The sequence below is a fragment of the Hirsutella rhossiliensis genome (genome assembly GCF_020360975.1).
Source record: "Hirsutella rhossiliensis strain HR02 chromosome Unknown scaffold00002, whole genome shotgun sequence".
Taxonomy (NCBI): Eukaryota; Fungi; Ascomycota; class Sordariomycetes; order Hypocreales; family Ophiocordycipitaceae; genus Hirsutella; species Hirsutella rhossiliensis.
Genome location: NW_025408668.1, coordinates 6774048 through 6794228, shown reverse-complemented (window position 1 = coordinate 6794228; position 20181 = coordinate 6774048). Strand labels below are relative to the sequence as shown.

Below are 20181 nucleotides of genomic sequence, written 5' to 3'. Positions count from 1 at the left end.
CCACCAACGACAGGCTTGGCCTGTCTTGACCATCTATTTTTATCGGGCTTGCTCAGAAACTCAGAAACAAGCCCGAGTGTCGGTGGCGGAACACCTTTGCAAAGGAAAAGGCCAAGCTGTGGTGGTGGGTGCGCTGAGGCGTCCAACGGCCATCACCACCACCACCACCCCCATCACCGCCGTCAGCCGTGGTGTTGGGCACTGCTGCTGGCCGGCCAAGCTTCCAAGCTTCTTCGCTCTGCTACCTGCAACATACGAGACGCACACGGAAAGGCTGATGAGCTGTCAGCCACGCTGGACCAACGACTGCTTCCAATCGTGGGGTCCGGATGAGACGGGGGGGGGATTGCAAAGTCTGTAATGTTAGGTATGGGTGAGTATGCATGCACGCTCCCGCCGCAGCCCTGCCTTTGGCCCCCTCCCGAACCCGGCCGATGAAAAAAGGCCTCCAAGCCAAGATGGATGGATGGATGGATGACATTCTATCTCTGGATGTAGCCTGTCCTGCAGTCATGCCGCTGCGGGCGCTCGCTCGCTCTCTCTCTCCCCTCGCCCTCTCTCCCCCTCTCCCCTGTTGTCGGTTCTCTCCTCTTCCCACCCATCCCCCATCTCAACCCAACCATTGCTTCGCCCCGTCTCCTGGTCGTCAAGCACGCGACGGTTGTGCGTCTCGACCCGGCAAAAAACTTCCGCTTACGACGACGAGGATTACGGTAAGAAAACCCAGCCTCCCCCAAAGCTGGATAATTCAAAACCGAGGACCATGCCCTGTATCTCTCCGTCCACCTCGCACGGCATCGCGGTGCAAGCTCAACGTCTTTTGGGCCTCGGGTTGCATGCACGGTAACCACCCTCTGCGCCTCCACCCTGGCCAAGGACCCGTCCCGCAAATCGCAAATCCGGGGGCCAAGACGGCGCCGAGCCACCGTGGGGGGACCCAAGCGGCCGACGAGGGGCCATCGGATGACACGCCCTGAGGTCGTACAAGCGTCGTGCGTCCTTGACACTATTCCATACATGAACGAGGTGATTACGAGGAAATGTACGCAAAGCGACGCCAGCTGACAGCCATCTCGTCTTTGTACAGGAGCAAACGAGTCGCACACAATAGCGGCCGACGGCCTGTTTCCTGGCCCCGGTCCCGCGACAGAGCGTCTGCAATGGTTCGTGTCCCGTCGCCATTTGGCGTGTGCATCTCGTTCACAACTCGTTTCCTGCTGCCATGACATGTCTATGTGTGACGCATGCGTGTGTCCTCAGAGCCCTGCCAGCAACGACTGCCTCTTGCGACAGCCGGGCCGGCTTTGCAAAGTGCCGCGTTTCGGAACTAAGCTGTCTAGCAATCCCGAATCAGCTCCAAGGCTGGACATGTTCTTCAACTTCCCCCCACTCCACCACTCTCCACATGCTGGCACTGTACAGTTCAGTAGTTCGCGAGACACCGCTGCGGCAGGCGTCCTTCCAGACACCCGTCTCCGTGCCAAGCAAAGCCAGGCAGGTTGTCGGTGGCGGCCGTTTTTGCCATGCCGCCAAAACTCCCAACGTCACGACATGGACATGAATCCATCCATGTCCCCCCCCCCCCAAAAAAACACAAGGCTCTTCCATGTCTTGTCTGTCCTGGCTGTCGTCCATGGCTCGAGTGCAGCCCCCAGACCAAGCAGCGATATTACTCCTACATGTTTTGCTCCTGATCTCCACAGCTTCAAACATGCCAAAATCTCGCAGTGGGAGGCGAGCGATCTCTGCCCACCGGGGCACGGGTCCGATTGTCCCCTTGGACACTGCTTGGGGAGTGTGGGAAGCCCCGGAAGCATTCAACATCAAGCCCGTTTCTTTTCCGTTTGGGGGGTCTCTGGTTCGCTACCTATCTTTGATATGTCATGCTCTCCTCGGAACTGCACGACATGTTGCTCGCACGGAGGCATGTACCTGCAACGACACAGGCGCCCGTCATCTTGTACGTATGCAAGCGCGCATTTCTGTGCCCGACGGGACTTGCGAGGCTGGTATCTTCGTGGGCTGCGCGTGATGTGCCAGGGGAGACAACGGGGTCGGGGTACAATGCCGCGTACGCACAAAGTGCCAGCTCGTCGACCACTGACCAAAACGGCCCGCCCTTGTATGTTGTTGCGTGCATATACGCAGGCAGCCAAATGAGAGAGCCAAGTGTACATGCTTGCTGGCACAACGAAGCCGATGGGTGCCGAGAACCGCCGACGTTCAGCGCGGCACACATCCCCTGCTCGTGGGCGCCGGGGGCCTAAATCTCCTCCATGTCTTCCAAATCATCCATGGGCGGGTAGTCGCCAACCTCGACCCGCTCAGGACGCACAAAGACTCCGTGCTTCAGCTCCGAGACCTCTCCCCAGTAGCGTGTGCCGGCAATGCTGCCATCGTTCTTTCCCCCCGGCTCGTCGAGCTGGACTCCGACCCAAGCCCCGCTGCCCCCAGGGATCTCCGCCACCTCACCCACGTACCGGACGACGCCTCGGCGCGTGTCCTCGCCGCCGACGCGACAGCGCTTGCCGATCTGGATGCCTCGGAGCAGCACTTGCTGCTCCCCGGCATCCAGCCTGGCTTGCTCGTGCCCGGGGGCGTCGGGGTCAAATCGTCCCAATTTCTGCGCCCTTTTCCAGGCTAGGACCGAGTCGACCTTCTTCTCGTACTCTTGCTCGGGCATGACGTATTTGTCGATGCCAGACGTGTCGGTGTAGTTGGGGCGAGCGCCCGGGGGTCGAATGTCCTCCACCTGTCAAGTCGGGTCCACGTCGGTCAGCCTCGTCTTACCGCTTGGATGACCAAGGAACGGCCAGGCGGACCAAGGAGCGGAGCCATTGGTTTGGCTGAAGCTCGATCCCGGGGCCTCCAACCCCCTCTCTCGGCGAGGAGAGAGGGTGTGGGCAGGGACGGCAAGGAGAGGGCAGAAGAGAAGGAGGGGAAAAAGAAAGGTGAGGTCGGCGGCTCCAAGCATGGTCCATCTCCTCCATTCAATGCGGCATCCAACCTCATGCGAGCAGGAAATGCTGAGACAAACTTGTCACACGGGGAGTCGACAAGAGAGAGAGCGCGCGGCCCCCACCCGAGCCTTGACCAGGGCTGCCTCGTCTCATCAAGGGGGGGGGAGGCAAATGAAATCAAGAGCATGCCGACTTACATGCAGCTCTGCGTAGGGAGCCAGGGGGAAAGTGCACAATCGGATGCTGTCCTCATCTGCCGCGTCAATGGGGACGCGTTCCGCCCCTCCAGGCGCCTGGAGTGTCAATTTTTGAGACGACGGGGGGATGCCTGTGACTGTTTCGAGCTTTCCCTTGAGCTGGCTGATGGTCCATGACGGGGTGACGCGCCGCTCCGCCGCGGCGTTATCTGAGATGACCTGCAGAGGGACATCGGCCATGGTGCGAGCGTGTCGTGCCTTTTTCTTTGCCCTAACCAGCTCTTGAAGCTTGGCGGCCGGGGGGGCGTGTCTCGTACGAGGGTGGATGGATGCGGGGCGTTGACGGGCACTGGACTGTCTGTACATGCAGCGGTGGTTGTTCTAGCTGGAGGGCAAAGGATAAAGAGAGAGGCGATGAAGAATGGAGAAATGAAGCAGCAGCGTGAGAACCTGGAGGGTGGAGCCGGGGGGAGGACGTCTTGGGCAAATGGGGTGTGGGGGGGGGGAGTGGCCAAGTTGCCCAGGTACCAGTTGTCTAGGTCAGTTGTCCAGGTGCCGCTCCTACCTTAATGTACCTGGCACAGTGAAGGACCCGGAAAGGCAAGAATAAGTAACTTGGACAAGGACTTTCAGCAAGGCAATAGGTAGGTACCTAGGTACACAACAAACGGGCTCTACAGTACGGTTCCAGGGGCTTCGCAGAAGAAGCAAGTAAAAATAAAAATAAAATGAAAATAAAATAAAAACCTCCGATCAAAGAGATGAGCCATGCCCGTCATCGACTGCCCTTGAACGGGAGGAGCGGCCGCGAGACAAGAAGAAGAAGAAAAAGCCGTCGTCGCGATTGGTCACCAGGCGTCTCGCAAGGCCGGGACGCCCCCGGAATGGCCAATCTGGGCGCTGGCTGGGCAAATCAGCTGCCGCCTCGTTTATGCCCCCCCCTGGGCCACACGTCTCCCGAGGACCGAGACCTGCGGGTGACTGGCTGGGCTGCTGTGCATGTCGCAGTCACATCATCAGACAGCAAGGAGTTCGTCAGATTGTTTCTCGACTCCACCGCAGCGGCGCGCGGCGGACTACTGGTAGACCAGCCCCCGGCGGTCCGAACTACGGATAAGAGGTAGGCAGACAGTGCCGGGCCTGTCGAGCAGCAGCGTTGGTCATGACTCAACTCCGTACCCTTTCATCATTCCATGAATAATTAATAACTGCCGAGCCCAGACGCCAGACGGGCAGTGGCAGCCAAGCTGCAAGTAATATCGGCCCGCCGCTAGCTATATCAACCTTCGTATCCCACCGCCATTACTTGGCAATCGAGTCCGTGGAGCGCTGCTGAATTGAACATGCGAGCGGGATGCCGCCCTTTGTTTGGCTTACGTTGCCCGGCAGATGCTCCAAATTACCTGACCAGGTGTTATATGCTATATGCGTTAGGGATGCTCGGACAGCTCTCTCGGTCTGCACCCCGTGGTCCTGCGGTGTAACACGGCCCTCTGTACGATAAGTGAAGAACCCAAGGCACAGCCATGCGCTAGCACGGACAACAAGACGTCGATGCTTGGACTGAGCCGCGCCGGCGAACACACCTCCCAGCAAGGGACCGACTCTGGCAGCACTATAAATGATGCTTGGACGCCACGTATAAATAGTAGCACAGACCATGACTCGACCCGCAGTCCGCCTCTCCCATCAATGCTCGGCGGCGTGCCCTCGCACGAAATGGTGCGCATGGGCAATCAGAGTTCTTGTTATGCATGTTTGGGTTGTCAACATGGTCTGTTGTACAGTCTGTTGTACAGTCTGTTGTACAGTCTGTTGTACACACCATGCTCCCCGGTGGGCGTTCGGCCGCTCTTGATCCAACCAAGGCCGTGGCCCGCACGGGGGTTCCGGCCACCTGGTAGTTGTCGTGGCCCCTTGATGCAGCCAGGCTGCGAGACGGGGCAGATTGTGCGCATAGGGGGAAGAAGGATAAAAAAATTAATAATCCCGTTAAAAAGCCTGGTCCACCATACCCGTCCGTCTGGGGCTCGCTCAAGCCACGGTTGGTGCTCGCGACGGCTTCGTTCTCTAACCCTCCTCCCCCCCGGTCCCGTCCCGTCCCGAGCTGCGCCTTGTCTTGTGGCTTCAGGCATCACGCCATAACGAGCTCGGGTTTTTTTCTTCCGCTCTCATGTTTACTTTTTTCCCTTAGTCCCCTCGGAAGCAGACTGTCGGGATGCTAGCATGCTGGGTGCCCAGGGGTGGGCCGGGAGGACGGCAGAGAGGCTTCTCCCCCGGACTGTTTTGGCGGTGGTCAGTGCGATGGAGGGACATGAAAAAAACGTGAAACAGCTTGCAGAATCGTGACAAGTCAGACGTCGGGTGCGCCACCAGCAGCGCGGCGGCGGCCTTGGCTTCACCTCTGGCTCCCGTTCCGCGGGCGGCATGGATGGTGCGCGCCTGGGCTGACGAGACCAACAAACCGCCCAAGCCCGGGATGCAAGAATTGCTTTGCACTGCGCGAATGGCGTGTCACAGTAAAACCCAGTCAATAGCGGACGAGCTTTTCCCTGCCTTGTCCCTTCATGTTGCAAGTAAGACGATATTATGCCAGCGGCCCAGTCAGCCTCATCCTCGACAACGGCCTTGTTTCCCGACCACGCGCACAGACACATACACATGTATGCATGGGCGTGAGTGTGTGAGTGTGTGAGTGTGTGAGTGTGCGTGTATATGACGGAACAGACGCGGCGCTGTGCAGAGCAATAGTCTTGATACCTGAAGCTCTTGCGAGGCTGCCCGAGACGGCCCTCACCGCCGCGGAGGAGACGAGATGACAGCTGGTCAGAGCCGAGCAAGCAAAAAGAAAAAAAAAGCTTAGGCATGCAGCCGTCTGTATGGATCATGTACCCGCCCTTTGATCCCAAGATGAGGTGGGCAAAATGGGTGGTTGGAAGCGCTCGTCGTTCCTGGTCGGCGCTGCTGCACAGCATTGAGCGATGTCTTGCTGAGCGCTGAGCCGATACCTCGATACCTTCGCCAGACAAGTGAGCAGCACTGTCCTCACAGTACAGAGTACGGTACTCGGTACTGTACATGGGCCAGGGATGTGGGGTGCCTGTAGCGCCGCCGCCGCCGCCGGCCGTAAGACCCTTTGTCCACCCGGCATGGCTAGGGACGGCTAGCAAGCGGCCTTGGTTCACCGGTTCAGCCCACGCGATCGGGCTGCGTCTCAGTTTTTTTAGCTGCTCGCTGACCGGTTCATGACGTCGGCTCCGGGGTGCCGGGATTGTGTCGACAGCGCAACGCTCGGGGCCGTCCCGCCTCGATGGCGCTTGACGGCCCCCCCCCAAAAAAAACAAGGCCCGGCGGCGCCCCGGCCCATCCCCTTTCCCCCTGCCTGCCCGCCTGCCATCTGAAGCCTGACAGACCAAAGGACGGGCCGGCGGCCACGTATGATGCGATTGTTGGCACGCGCGTCCCGGATGCCAGAGCCGTGGAAGCCACACACATACACACACACACATACACATACACATACACATACACACAACACACATACGCACATATACACATGCACACACATATACACATACACACAAATACACACCCCACACACACCCACACACACCCACACACACCATCTCTGGCCGGGCTCGACGAAGCGTCGCGAGGCCGGAGCGCCGCTGTGCATGGCCCCGTACATACGCCCCGGCTCACTTGACCTGGCTTGACTTGACCTGATGGCAGCCGCTGCGCGAGGGGCCCTTGGATCCGGGTCCCAGGGCCAGCAAGGCTGCAAACAACAGTCGGCCGGCAGGTTTGCTCGGCTGCACTTTGGGCAGCAACACTTGCCGCACGACAGCCGCGCGGATTGATTAGGCACATGGCATGCCTGCCACACGTCGCACGCACGCACGCACGCACGCACGCACGCACTAGAGAGCCGGCCGGGCCTGGATACGTGCATCCATCAAACCGGAGGAGAAGGGGGCTGGCTGGGTTCAAACAAGGCCTTGTCGTCGTCCGGTGTCTTGACGTGGCGGTCACGATGCGATCAAACAGCTGCCGTTCGAACCAGGGGATGCAGCAGAACCGAGTGTGGAGGGGGTGGGCCGCTCGACCAAGGGCCGGCCTCGGCAACCATCAATGGTGGGCGGATTCAATCTCCGCCGCGCCTGATGACGCGGGTGCCAAGTACGTTTGGTGGCTTGGGCAGACAGGGCAGCGATGAACTGGTTCGCAGTTTGTCGACGAACCGTTTGGCGTGCCCTGGTTCTGTCTGACGTGGCCACACCAACACGCCCAACCCACCCTGGGAGAGCTGCAGCTGCATGGCGATATGTACGAGTACAGTACCGAGTACATATATCCAGCCTGACCGCCAGTTTCTTTGCCAGACTTTGGTTTCGCAAGGCGCCCAATGCACGGCCATAACGGCGCTCGTCTCCCTCGACACACCTGCCTGTGCGCCGGTCCATGGGCGGCCCTGCGGCGAGGCAAACACGCGAGCGACTGGACGAGCGCGAGTGCTGCTGCAAGCCTCACTCGCCCGCAAGCCTAGAGCGCTTTCGTAGGTAGTTTGCGGCCCCGGCCTAGATCAATGCCATCCGGGCGAGTCAAGGCCAGGCCGTGTGCCGCGCGTACACCTTGCAACGTCCACGTTTCTCCGGAGCATCATCATCGTGTCATGAAAGGTGCTCGATGCGACTCATTCCTCAAACTCAATACAATACAACAAGAACAAGGCCCAGATGCCGGCCGTGACGTACATGGGCTCCAAGCTTCAGCCCGCGTCATGTACAGCACCTATGCTGGACGTACACGTCTGCAGGCTGCATCTCGCTTGACTTGGTCCTACAGTACAGTACAGCTTCGCGTCGGAGACTGCAGATGAGCGGGCCAGATCTTGGGCGGCCGACAAGACCGCCTTGTTGGTTCTCGTCAGCTCTCGTGGATCGCATCGTGTCGCATTGCATCACTGCAGTCGGCTCGAATCCTCGGAGTCGGAACCCCACCCCGAAACCTCGCCCACACACGTACACACGGCTGCATTGTGTCACGAGCATGGGATTTGTCATGTTTCCGACGCCGTTGCTGAAGCCTGAGATTTGGGGAAAAGGTTCGTCGCGATTAACCTTGTCGTGCGTGGCAAGGCAGCAAGCAATGCAAGCCCGCCTGGAAAACATGGGAAAGAATGGCCCGGCCTCGTGTCGGAAACGGATTCGAAGCGCCCAAGACGGCCTCCTGCCCTTCTGGGGCGCCATTGAGGCCGCCATTGAGGCCGCCACGCGAGCTTGCCGGTCAATTATAGCGCTCGACTACAAGGACCCCCGCCCTACCAAGGCATGGCATAGTGCACGTATTCTTCCCTTGCAAGCAACTAAAAGGAGACCTACAGCACAGGGCACAGGACACCGGACACCGGACACCGGACACAGGACACCCACCCCCTTCCCCGGTGTTCCCTCACCCCACCCGCCCTCTCTGGCCCGTTGGGACTCCATTGAGACGGGGGATATGATGGGGCTGGGTAGCCAAACACCCGAAAACATTGGCGTTACGGCATCTGGACACACCAGCAGCATGCATGACTTCGTGGCCATGCGCTGGCAGGGCACTCGAGTCTGCTGCACGTACGCACGCACACACACACACACATACACATACACATACACACACACACGCACGCACACACACACACACGTACTGTACACTGTAACTGGATCCGCGGCAGTCAACAGGCGCATGGGCAATAAATCGGCCGGTATTGCTAGCGCAAGAGCCGGGAAGCTGAGTCGACGGGATGTCGACTATGGCAATGCGCAAAAAAAAGGCGACGGGAACAACAGCAAGAAGAGGGGCGAGGGGTATTGCCGGGGGGGTGCAGGGGAGTGGAAAGCCTAATTGCTGGCAATAGGCTGAGCGTTTCGAAGCTGGTGCTTGGCGATAGGTGCATAGACCGTTGCTCGCCTGGCCGTCACCGTCGCCATGGTTGCGTTGCCACTCCCCGTAGCCCGTAGGGTAACCAGTCCTGCCGCGGGCCGTCTTTCCTGATGCCGCATCACGACAGAGACATGTAACGTGCCTTGGCTGGGCGGGTACCCGGTGTCTCGATGTTTTTGTTGTCGCGGCAAAGGGGTAAAGCGAGAACGCATGCGCTCCACTGAGCTGGGGGCTATTTAGGGGCAAGTCGTAGCGGAAAGCAAAGGCTAGGTTCCCGCCAAGATCGGTGGTCAATGGCAGGCGTGATTGCAGTGTATGCGACTCACTTCCCATATGCGCCATTGTCTGGCCAGGACCTGGGGATGTCTCTTTATCAAAGCGGCTAATAAACGGCATTTGCTTCGCAATCCAGCCCGACAATCTGCAAGCACTTACAAGGTATGCAAGGAGGCCCCGATTACCATGGTAGGCAAGGCAGATGCATTATCCACCGGACCTCATCACAAGCTTTGCCAGGCCTCGACTCGCCCACCGACTCGCCCACCGACTCGCCCACCGACTTTACCTTTCTCTGCTACAAAGGGTGCGTTCGTCACCGTGTCATGCCCCGGACCCCGCTTACCGCCACGATTGTCTCTTGCCAACTCGCAAGGTATTGGACGATAAGCCGGCTGTTTCTCTCGAGTCGTCACCGTCAAGCTGAGAGAGCTGTAAGCCGTCGCCGCGTCTCGGCCAGCATGCCCAGCCCCAAGCATGATGTAACTTATATACACGGCCTTCTAACGCTGCATGTCTGAGGCTGCACGCGCTGAGATGCATGTATTCGTCACTTTCAGGGTATCAGGCCGCTGTGGGCCCAAATTGGCGCCGGCGTCTTCATCAAGGCACGATATGCTCGTGGGCGTTTGTGTCTGTGCTGTCAGGTTGAGCCTCGTGGCGTGGGGGCGTGAGCGAGAGTGCGAGCAGTAAGAATAGCGATAGCCTAAGCCTCGTTGGTAGAAAGGGAGTCATGGCCTTGCCGTCCCCAAGCATGCCTCGCCGTATACGTACCTGCACACAGGCAGAGCAGGTATCCGGGCTTCCATGTACCGAGCCGACGAGTTGAGCGCAGTCTGGCGAGTACAGTAGTCCTACCTACCTACGGTACCTAGCGACGCGGAGTTCTCGGCCCCTGCTCCACTGCAGCCCTGGCGCATGAAAATTCAATGCCATCCTCATAAAAAAAAAAGGGACCAGCAAGTAACGCAAACGCAAGTCACCGCACCAGATCCGCTTCGGCACCCCCAGACGAGCACCCCCAGACGAGCATCTGTCAAGGACGAGACGACAGTGAGGGACAGCAATCAACGACCAGCAAACGGCTGTCGGCCCTGACTCGTGCGCCTTCCAGTACTGGCTCTGAAGATTACGCATTCCGACCATGCTGACGTATACCTGCCTACTTGGCCGCGGTGGAAGAAACCAAGCACGGCAGGGGGTGCCCAAGGTTTTCCTTGGATACGTAGGCAGGACTCGCGAGATTCACCTGTTGCGAGGCGCCTCCCGCTCTTGCCCAGATAGCACACATACCTACCTGCCTGCTGTTCTTGGTACCTACTGTCGGTAAGGTAGGTAGGTAAGGTAGGTAGGTACTAGACAAACACGCTTACCTTGCGGTGAATGCTCACGGAGAATGTGAAGCAAGAGCGAGTTCATGTACAGAGTACTCGACTAGCTATCGTTTAAGGGCGGGAAAAAAAGAGAAAGGACCCTGGGCCCCGCCCCCCCCCCAGCTCTTTCTCTTTCTTACCCTCGGTCGCTCTCACCACCCCCCTCCTTCCTGTCACCACCGCACGCCCCTCCCCTACCTCCTCGCCCTCCCCCACTCCTTCCTTCCCAAGCTAAGGAACCTACCTCATCACACACTCCATGCATGTCTTTCCAATCTCTGGGTTGACGTTCATCATGCAGACTACCTGCCTCCGGACAAAGACAGGTAAAAACAGACCAGGCTTTGTCAGGGCACAAGAATCAGGCGGGACCACGTACTGTAGCTGGCTGATTTCAAATGGCGGGCGGCACCGTGCCGTACTGTACGGCTATCCCGTTCCTGAGAGCGCCATCTGAGGCCCAGCAGCCCTATACGGATTCCTGCGCTATACACTTCGTTTCGGCTGCTTCACGCGCTCGCATCGCCAGCCCATTTGCCATGCCATGCTCTTGCCATTATCGTTTCCCCGGCGAATCCGCTCCTTTTCGCCGACTTGCCCGGTGTTCTCGTTCCGGCCAGCTGGCGCTCTGCCTGCCCTTGCCTGCCTGTTGTCGGCAACCTCTGGGCTAACAAGCTGCAATAGTAGCAGTTGCTGTCTCCAATGCCGCCTAGATTCAATTTTTTCTCTCACCCTCAACCCGCCCCGGGCTGCAGAAACGGATACTGTACGGTAGTAGACAGGCATGGCATAATTAGCTATTTCGAGCCCGTCTGAACCCAGTTTGCCGGGCCACCCATCCTTTTCTCCTGCCTCGAACCCCTGTCCTTGCTCTTTTTCGCCCGCATTCTGTACCAGCAGCTTCCCGGTTCCTTGTCCGCCTCGTCTCCTGCGCAACCCCTGTCTGCCTTGGGTGCCCCCATAGTACCTGGCCCGGCCTTATACCACTTACATATATGTACCTACATGCTGGGCTTTGCGTGCCAAATAAGGTACTGGCAGTAACTTTCTTTGCCTGACGTCTTCGCTCCTCTGCGGCCCCCCCCTCCAAGGAGCGGCTCTTCCAAACCTCTACTTTTAGCTAGAGGAACCTTGCCTTACCACTGTTACTTCTTACTCTTGTTTCCGCTGCCACCTGATCTGTCTGCTTGCGGGAACCCGGCTTTCATCCTTTTTGACGTAGTGGCCCGTTGCCGCTCCTCGCTATCCCTCATCTCCGCCCATTGGTGGATGATAAACCCCGGCAGCACCAATCATAATGGTGTTTGCCCTCATAAACAAGACTACAGGAGCCTTTAACCATCCCCAGACGCCTTGCTTCTGTTTTCTGTTCCTCTCTCACCCACTCTTCTTCCTCCCCCTTTGCTGCCAGGAAGCTCCTCGACGACAAGCACCCGCGATATCGCAGCTCTCGATCGAACGTCTTTCCGAAACCGGCCGCAGGTCTGCTCTGCTCTCAAGCTCCCAGTCTCTTGGCCTGCCGCCTCGACTTGCCTGACAACAGGTCCGCTGCTTACTGGCCTCCTGCAACGCCGGTTCTTCCTTCCGTTGCTACATCGTGGCAGCTACAGCCTGTCCTTTGCTACACTGCGTCGGTTGGGCAACGCAGCTCGTCCCAATCGCGACGCAGCCAAGGCCGAGCGTTGCAGCCGGTCGTTGAGCTGGCCCAACTCAAGAGCCAGACTCTGCTCTGCCTCCCGCGGGCAGAGCCATCCTACCCGACCATCTCTCACCACGGCGTGGGTCTGCTTCGCGGCCCCGGGACCCTTGTCAACGGCCGCGGCGACAGAAGCCATACCCTCAACGTGGATATCGTCTCCCTCCTCAAGCCTTCCGACTCAAATGAGTCCACCGTCAACCCCCAGCAACCCCGACCCGTTTCCGTGCCCCAACCGATAGCACCGCCTGCTGCCCATGGGCAGCCTCCCGCACTGGTCATCTCGGCTGGTTTGACTGCTCCAATGCCCAATGCGCGCCGCAGCATGCCCCCACAGATGCCAGACCAGCCGGTGAAGAAGCAGAGCAAGTGGTCCCCGGAGGAAGACGCTCTCATCATCGAGCTCCGGGGTAGTGGCATGAAGTGGGAGGATGTCTCCAAGCGTCTGCCGGGGCGAAGCGCCATCAGTTGCCGCCTTCACTACCAAAACTATCTCGAAAGACGAAGCGAGTGGGACGAGGAGCGCAAAAACAAGCTTGCCAGACTCTACGAGAGGTTAGTCGTCGCTGGCCCCTTCCCTGACTCGCCGCCTCCAACGCAGTTCTATGCGTCGAGCTCTTGACTCTGCTGTCGTGGAATATTGACATGAGTGTAACAGGTTCAAGGCGGAAATGTGGGCAAAGGTGGCAGAGGAGCTCGCAGTGCCCTGGCGAGCCGCCGAAGCCATGCACTGGCAGCTCGGAGAGGTGGATATGGCTCGACGAGCCGGGGTCGTTCCCTTTTCGCTGGCGGCTGTCAACGTCGAGAGCGGGCAGAGGAGCGTGGCGCCGCGTCCCAGCACCCACTATCAGCCGCCGGACACCGGTGCTCGCCACCTGACGCCGCCCTCGCCTCGATCCATGTATTCGCGAAGCCAGCCGTTATCCGCCATGTCCGTTGGCCAACCGATGCGCGGAGAACCCATGCCTGCGCAAACCGCGATATCTGGGCCGGGCATTCCACCCTCGATGGTGTCAGACCACGGCGAGGTCTACTACACTGCGGGCCCAGGGCTTCCGCCGATACAGACTCAAGGGCAACCTCGCAACCCCGGTCCTCTGCCCAGCCTAGCGGAGCTGACCACCGGGGTGAGCCCGTATGGGACCCCAGTTCAGAGGCCGCGTTCAGGGCCGCTTGGGCCGCCGCCTAAGCATGGCGCGATGGTGCCAACCGCCCAAGGCTATCCGACGTCGGAACCTACGAGAACCAAGCGGCGGGCGAGTCCAGAATCGATGCATCGCGAAGGCAGCGTCCGACGACGAATTACATAAGACAGCCTGTCACGCGCGCCCGGATGAGCAGGGCCGACAAGTGATGGGGAGACGAGAATCGCAAGGCCGGAGGATTGGGTCGTATGGAGTCACTCATGCAGCGGGAGCGTGTTGTACCGTGTTTTCCTATTATTTTGTTTTCCACCTTGTTCTTAGGAAATGGGAAGGAGGGCTTTTTGGATGGGATGGCAGATACAGGCGGGAATGGTTTTGTCATTGGAAGCGAACCGGAGCATGGGGAAATGGCCATGAGGAACGACGGCAAAGAGAGGCGGGCGGTTGGCATTTGCTTGGGTGGTCGATCTCATGCTTGCAGAGTCGCTTTGGGTGGGGATAGAAGGCGAATTGGCGCACGAGATGGGGACTTTTTGGCGTGCTGACAGACGATGGACATAGTGAGTTTTGAATGACGGAAGGGTTACTACCTAATCGAGGGACTGAGCAGCATTGCATTGGGTAGAGACGGTTGCTAGCTTGGCCTGGAACGTGTCATGATAGAATTCAACGACCCTGTTTGGACAGTGGGGATGGCCGACGGGGGATGAAGACGTGACAAGTCAAGGGCGAGAGACGAGGACCCAAGACAACGCCCAGGGAGCTGCAGTTTCGAAAAAGGCTTATTCAAACTGGCTTTGGTCGCCCGGCTCTCGGTGAGGTTCCTCTGCGTTGTCCGAGCGATTACAAACCACCCACCAGTTGTCCCTTTCATAGCCGCTCTCCAACACGGAGCCTCCCGCGGCGCACACGTCGTCCTCCAGCTCCCCTTGCCTGTACAAGTGGTAGTAGCGCTGATACGTGGCTTCCGGCGCGCCCTTTGAGCGCATGACCCACGGCACCAGGGTATCCTGCTCGGAGCCCTCGTGCCAGCCCCTGCGGCTCCCGCCCTGCTCGAGCGCCCAAACGTAGACGAGGGCGCGGGCGTCAGGGCCGGGCCGGAGGCAGCGCAGCAGCGCGGCAATGGCATCGCGGCGGCGCGCGCGCGTCGACAGGTGGTGGACGACGGCGATGCTGACGACAAAGTCGACGGCCGCGGCGCGGTAGGGCAGCGCCAGGCCGTCGGCGACGACGACGTGGCCGAGGCCGCGGCCCTCGGCGGCGGCCAGGCGGACCAGGGCGGCGCTGCGGTCCGAGCCCAGCAGGTGGACGGCGCGGTTGACGCAGAGGTACTTGCCGTTGCCGCAGCCCACGTCGAGGCCGATGCTGCCGGGCCGCTGGGCGAGCAGGAAGTCGGCCACGAGAGGCCACGGCTTGTGGCGCGTCGAGGAAAAGTGCGGCGCGATGGCCTCGTAGACGGCGTGCACGTGCGCGTCCTCGTACGCCTCTGGGGCTGGCTCGTCTGCGCCGCCGGCCGTCGCCGATGAGGCCGGAGGCTGCTCGTCCCGGGCGGTCGCGGAAACGCCTTCCTGCCCCTCCTCCGCCGCCGCCGCCGGGTTTGAGACGGCAGGGCTCGTCATGGCTTTACCAGATGGGAAATCTGATCGGCGTCGACGGGCGCTTGGCCCCTTTCCCTGCCTATCGCGAGGCCCTTTCGAGGAAGAGGGGGGGGGAAGACGCGTGGCAGCGGGAAGCAGCCCTGTGCCGAACAAAGAAAGGGGGGTATTAGTTTGGACGAGAAAATCACCACGACGGTTGTGAGACAGAACTGTCGCTCTGCAACCCATGTCCACACAAGCAAGGCTTTAGCGCCGTAGCGTAGAGTGTCAATCGCGATGGAGTGGAGGCTTGTGCTGCTGCACACCGCCCGCCGCCCTTTACGCACTCACCTCGGGTTCTCGGCGGCTTGGACCGATTGATGAGGCAATTGGCAGCCAAAGACCGGAATGCAGAGGGGATTTATCAACTTGATTTTTGTAACGTCACCTTGCTCTGTCGTCGGGCGCATCGCCATTGAGAGTTTGTTCGAGAGGTGTGGTTAAAGCTACGTCACGTGATGCCAGCAGAGACTCCGGAACGGAACGCAGCGCCCGGAGCGGATTAGTGGAGCCGGGCGGTACCTCTCAGTGGGGCCCATAACTACCTAACTCGCTCGGCGGGACGGATGGAGGTACGAATACAACTCGGTCCAGGGCCAGAGCTATATCTTAGTAAGCTATAATTGAGCAGCAGGGAAAGGGGGTGTTCGTTTTGATCTTCGCCCCTTGTCAAATGACCGCCTCTCCAAGGCACTGCAACTCTACTCTCCGAGCTTGCAGGAGCCCGTCATACGTGGACCGTCGTCTCTTTCCGTTTCGAGACTCTGGCTCGTGTCTCGACTCGACAGGTCGTGTCTCAAGCTAGGCCGATGATGGGTGACGGCCTACCCGCAGCATCCTTCGATCGACGCCGGACAGTCTCATGTGGTGTAGCAAGGCCGCATGAGACCAGCAAATCAACTTTGCGGCCCGTGGGCGACGGTCCTGTCGAACCAGCAGCGTGTTGTCGTCATTCATGGGAGGGAGGTTAGGGGGGCCAGAAGCCACGCCCCCCCTTGCGACGACCTATGCTGAAGGGAAGCTTGGCGATACCTATGCAAAGAAGGAAAGAAACTTTCCATGAGATGAAAGAAGGAAAAATTGGACTAGAATAATTAAGGTTGAGAATGTACACGGGCTTTGCTGCAATAGTCGTGCCAGAGCGCACGTTGTCTGCGTCGTTCACGCCATTGCCTCACCCCGGTATCCCTGTTCTCGAATATTGAGTGCTATGTACTTTTGCCCCAGAACCTCATGCGCCTTGTCGGACGAACACGAGTCACAGCGAGAGGCCAAGTCCCGGGCTCGTGGGACCAATGACCGAGGTCACTGGCAACGGGACACTCCGTCTCGTGGACTGACATTGCACCGTCGTATCTCTTGGGCAAGTGGGCTTTGGTGCCAACATTCCGGCTACCTACATACGGGACTCTGCAGGGGTGGGCAAGGATGGAGGGTCGAGGACGACGACACGCGTTTGTTTGCCGAATGGTCCCCAGGGTCCCCTCCCCTTCCGAGCTCGGCCTGTCCGTGGTGCCTCCGCCAACATGAACCCCTTCCGGGAGCAGGGGACCGAATCCGCCGCAAACCATCCAGAGCAGACGAATCGCATAATGTTCAAACGTCATTTTATTCGCGACTGCCGAGATATCCCGGCGGTCTTGGCACAGGTCGCGCGAGCGACAAGTTGTGACACGCCGGGGTTGGCAGCACTGGGCCGCGTTTATTACCCAGTCTGGCAAGTCGCGACATCCCGCAGTCGCCCGGCTCGCCATCCCAGAGCCTCCCCTTCATTGCCTTCCCGTGTTGAGCGGGCTCTTTTCGTCAAAGACGTTGGTCGTGATGAGCTCCGGATACTCGACACGTCCTTGCTTGAGGACCGACTCCATCGTCTCCATAATCGCAAGGCTCTCCGACCACGGAAGCGTGTCGCTCTCCATCTTGCCGTCCCTGAGGCAGCGCGCGCACTCGTCCGCCTCCCAGAACATGCCGTGACCCCAGTCGCGCTTCGGGTCCTTGGGGATGGGGCAGTCAACCACATCAATATTGCCACCTCTGCCCTCCTTGATGACCTTGAACTCAGTCGGTCGGTAGGCCGGGTGGGAGACTTGGATCTCGCCCCTGGAGCCCTGGATCCGGACGGCTGGCGCGCTGTTGCTGCCGTCGGGATTGGTGGCGACGAGCATGGACGCGGTCGCAATGCCGACGCTCCTGCGCTTGGGAAACTCACACATGATGCTCGTCATGCCGTCTACGCCGGTCTTGTACTGAATCACGGAGGCCATGACCCGAGGCGACTCCCTCTGAGGCGCTTGGTGATAGAGCGTCTGGAAGACCCAAGTCAAGGCGTAAACGCCCAGATCCAGCAGCGCCCCTCCCGCCAAGTCTTTGTTGACGAGGCGATGCGAATCCGCCAGCCCAACGGTGCCATCGTCTCTGCCATTGGTCTCGTTGAGAGACAGGTCGGCTTGGGGTGCCCCGCGTGGTCAGCTCATGGTGAGTCGGGGCTCAGGGCCGAGTAGGTGCGGTCGTAGAAGGCAGGTGGATGGATGCTCACCAACTGTGCGATGGACGGAGCCAATATCACCGGCTGCGATCATCTCGCGAATCTTGATGCTGAGGGGAAAGAACCGGATCCAGGCGGCGTCGAGGAGGAAGAGTCCCTTGGCGCTGGCCGTGTCCACGAGGGTCTTGGCTTGGGCGGCGGTGACGGTGAGAGACTTTTCACATAGGACATGCTTGCCGGCGTGCAAGGCCAGCATGGCATTCTGGAAATGGTGGCTATGGGGGGTGGCAACATAGACAATGTCTACCTGGGGGTCAGCCACGAGCTCCGCATACGACCCGTAGGCTTTGATGGACGAGGGGCCGTCTATCTTGGTGACGAATTGGGTGGCCCGGTCCACGGAGCTCGAGGACGAGACGGCGACGATTTCATGGCGGACATCGTAAACCTCTCTGCAGGCGGGATCCGTGAGCAGATCCTTGCAAAAGACTGAAAGGGGTCCATTGTCAGCCAACCGGCACTCGTACTGGTAGACAGACACGGCCGGCTACTCACCCTCGGCGATCCCGCCCGTGGCTATGATGCCCCATCTCAGAGTGTACGGTGACGCCGGTGCCATGGCAGCAAGACTGATGGCTCTCTACCGGACCACAACCGATTCGCAAGCCGAAGGCAGACGTCCGACCCTGATGGGCTGGGTGTGTGCAGCGGGACCTTGGACGGGTCGCGAGCGAGTCGAGGGAAGAGAGCTGTCGGGGTGTTGGAAACTCAACTCAGGAGTGGAGGATTCCAAGGTGACTTTGCTGGCAGGCGGGGTGTGATTTTGGGGGAGCAATCATGGCGATGTTGCGATGTTGCGATTGGTGCGCATGCCGCATGTGCTATACCGAGGTAGTAGCTGTCGATACACTGTGTATCGGCATCTTGATTCACTTGATTCATGAACGACGGCAAGTGTCGATTCAATCAATTCTCGCCTCCTTTACACCAGAAGTGCGAAATGGCAGCGGCTGTTGGTGGTTCGCCCTTGTAACTAATTACTTTTCTGGATTGGTATTTGCCGTTGGACTGTGCTGGTAAAAGCACTGCTGCCTGTCTGCTGCCTGTCTGCTGCCTGTCTGCTGCCTCCTGTCTGCTGTACTGTGCGTCGGGCGACGACCCATGACGCCATTGTTGCGAATTCGCGAAACGTTGCAACCAATCCTCCCGGACATGTTGCAACCAAGACAAAAGGCCAGTCACGGTTTCATCGCTCGAGACAACTGGCAATTGCTACCCACAGTCCAAGCCCCTTTGAGTGACCACACCCCGACAGCAAAGCCTTTCTTCCCCCCTCACCCAGCAAGAAGCCATGGCACACCCACCGGCCGTCGGAGCGCAGGCATCCCGGCTGGCGCGCGACCTGGCGCTCCTATCGTCGGCGCGGATCCCCAGGCTGCTTTACGGCACGGCCTGGAAGAGGGACCAGACGGCCGATCTGGTCTACATGGCGTTGCGCGTCGGCTTCCGCGGCGTCGACACGGCCGCCCAGCCGAAGCACTACGACGAGCGTGCCGTGGCCGAGGGCGTCCGGCGCGCCGTCGCTGAGGGACTGGTCAGGCGTGAGGATCTCTTTGTGCGTTCCGGTTCCGAGAGATGGAGAGAGAGAAGCGGAGAGGGCTGACGACGGTTCATGGTCATGATGAGTGATGGGGGGTTCGCAGATTCAGTCAAAGTTCACGGCTCCCGGTGGCCAGAGCCATTCGATGCCGTATGACGCGGATGCACCGCTGGCCGAAAAGGTCCGTCAGTCGGTCCAGTCGTCCCTCGACATCTTCACCCTCGAGGACCAGGAGCCGTACCTCGACAGCGTCGTCCTCCACTCGCCCCTGGACACCATGCAGGAGACCATGACGGCGTGGAAGACACTCGAGTCCTACGCCCCGCACCGCGTGCGCAACCTGGGCATCTCAAACGCCGACCTCGCCACCGTCCAGGCCCTTTTGCGCGACGAAAGCACAACCGTCAAGCCCGCCGTCGTGCAGAACCGCTTCCACGCGCGCACCGGCTTCGACGCCGCCCTCCGCACCTTTTGCCGCGACAACGGCCTCGTCTTCCAGTCCTTTTGGACACTCTCCGCCAACGCGCCCCTCGTCCAGAGCGAGCCTGTCGCCCGGGTTGCACGCATGGCGGGCGTCGAGCTCGCGGCCGCCTACTACTCGCTCGTCTTGGGCTTAGGAAATGTCACGGTTCTCGACGGGACGACTAGTGAGGCGCACATGAAGGAGGACCTGGAGGGCATCGAGAAGGTGGGCCTCTGGGCCGAGGGCAACGGGGCGGCGGACTGGGAGGATGCTCTGAAGAGCTTCAAGGCCATGGTTGGGGATACTTGAAAGGGATGCATCCGCTTCCGGTTCGGGTCTAATGGCTGGGCAAGGGGGGGTATGTATCGTATAGATCCCGTCGCGTCCAAGAGATGAGTGCGTCGTCATGTCCATGCGCAAT

At 59.7% G+C, this 20181-nt stretch overlaps 5 protein-coding genes across 5 annotated transcripts; 2 read left to right on the top strand and 3 right to left on the bottom strand.

Annotated features, from left to right (window-relative positions):
* Window positions 1–2263: 2263 nt before the first annotated feature.
* On the bottom strand, window positions 2264–3397 carry HRG_02404 (CAP-Gly domain-containing protein; the record flags this gene model as incomplete). The annotated part of the gene is made up of 2 exons (XM_044860875.1): window positions 2264–2752; window positions 3158–3397. 2 exons carry the CDS (start codon window positions 3395–3397, stop codon window positions 2264–2266), a joined length of 729 nt encoding a protein of 242 aa, XP_044724508.1.
* A 9337-nt stretch (window positions 3398–12734) lies between these two features.
* HRG_02403 (myb-like DNA-binding domain-containing protein) lies at window positions 12735–13784 on the top strand (the record flags this gene model as incomplete). Its single annotated transcript, XM_044860874.1, has 3 exons — window positions 12735–12985; window positions 13089–13565; window positions 13649–13784. The coding sequence occupies 3 exons, from the start codon at window positions 12735–12737 to the stop codon at window positions 13782–13784; spliced, it is 864 nt and encodes a 287-aa protein (XP_044724507.1).
* A 573-nt stretch (window positions 13785–14357) lies between these two features.
* Window positions 14358–15194, bottom strand: HRG_02402 (methyltransferase domain-containing protein; the record flags this gene model as incomplete). The annotated part of the gene is made up of 1 exon (XM_044860873.1): window positions 14358–15194. The coding sequence occupies one exon, from the start codon at window positions 15192–15194 to the stop codon at window positions 14358–14360; it is 837 nt and encodes a 278-aa protein (XP_044724506.1).
* A 1787-nt stretch (window positions 15195–16981) lies between these two features.
* On the bottom strand, window positions 16982–18316 carry HRG_02401 (oxidoreductase family, NAD-binding rossmann fold domain-containing protein; the record flags this gene model as incomplete). Its single annotated transcript, XM_044860872.1, has 4 exons — window positions 16982–17402; window positions 17460–17658; window positions 17749–18186; window positions 18253–18316. 4 exons carry the CDS (start codon window positions 18314–18316, stop codon window positions 16982–16984), a joined length of 1122 nt encoding a protein of 373 aa, XP_044724505.1.
* Window positions 18317–19048: 732 nt separating this feature from the next.
* On the top strand, window positions 19049–20069 carry HRG_02400 (aldo/keto reductase family domain-containing protein; the record flags this gene model as incomplete). The annotated part of the gene is made up of 2 exons (XM_044860871.1): window positions 19049–19312; window positions 19401–20069. The coding sequence occupies 2 exons, from the start codon at window positions 19049–19051 to the stop codon at window positions 20067–20069; spliced, it is 933 nt and encodes a 310-aa protein (XP_044724504.1).
* Between the last annotated feature and the right edge of the window lie 112 nt (window positions 20070–20181).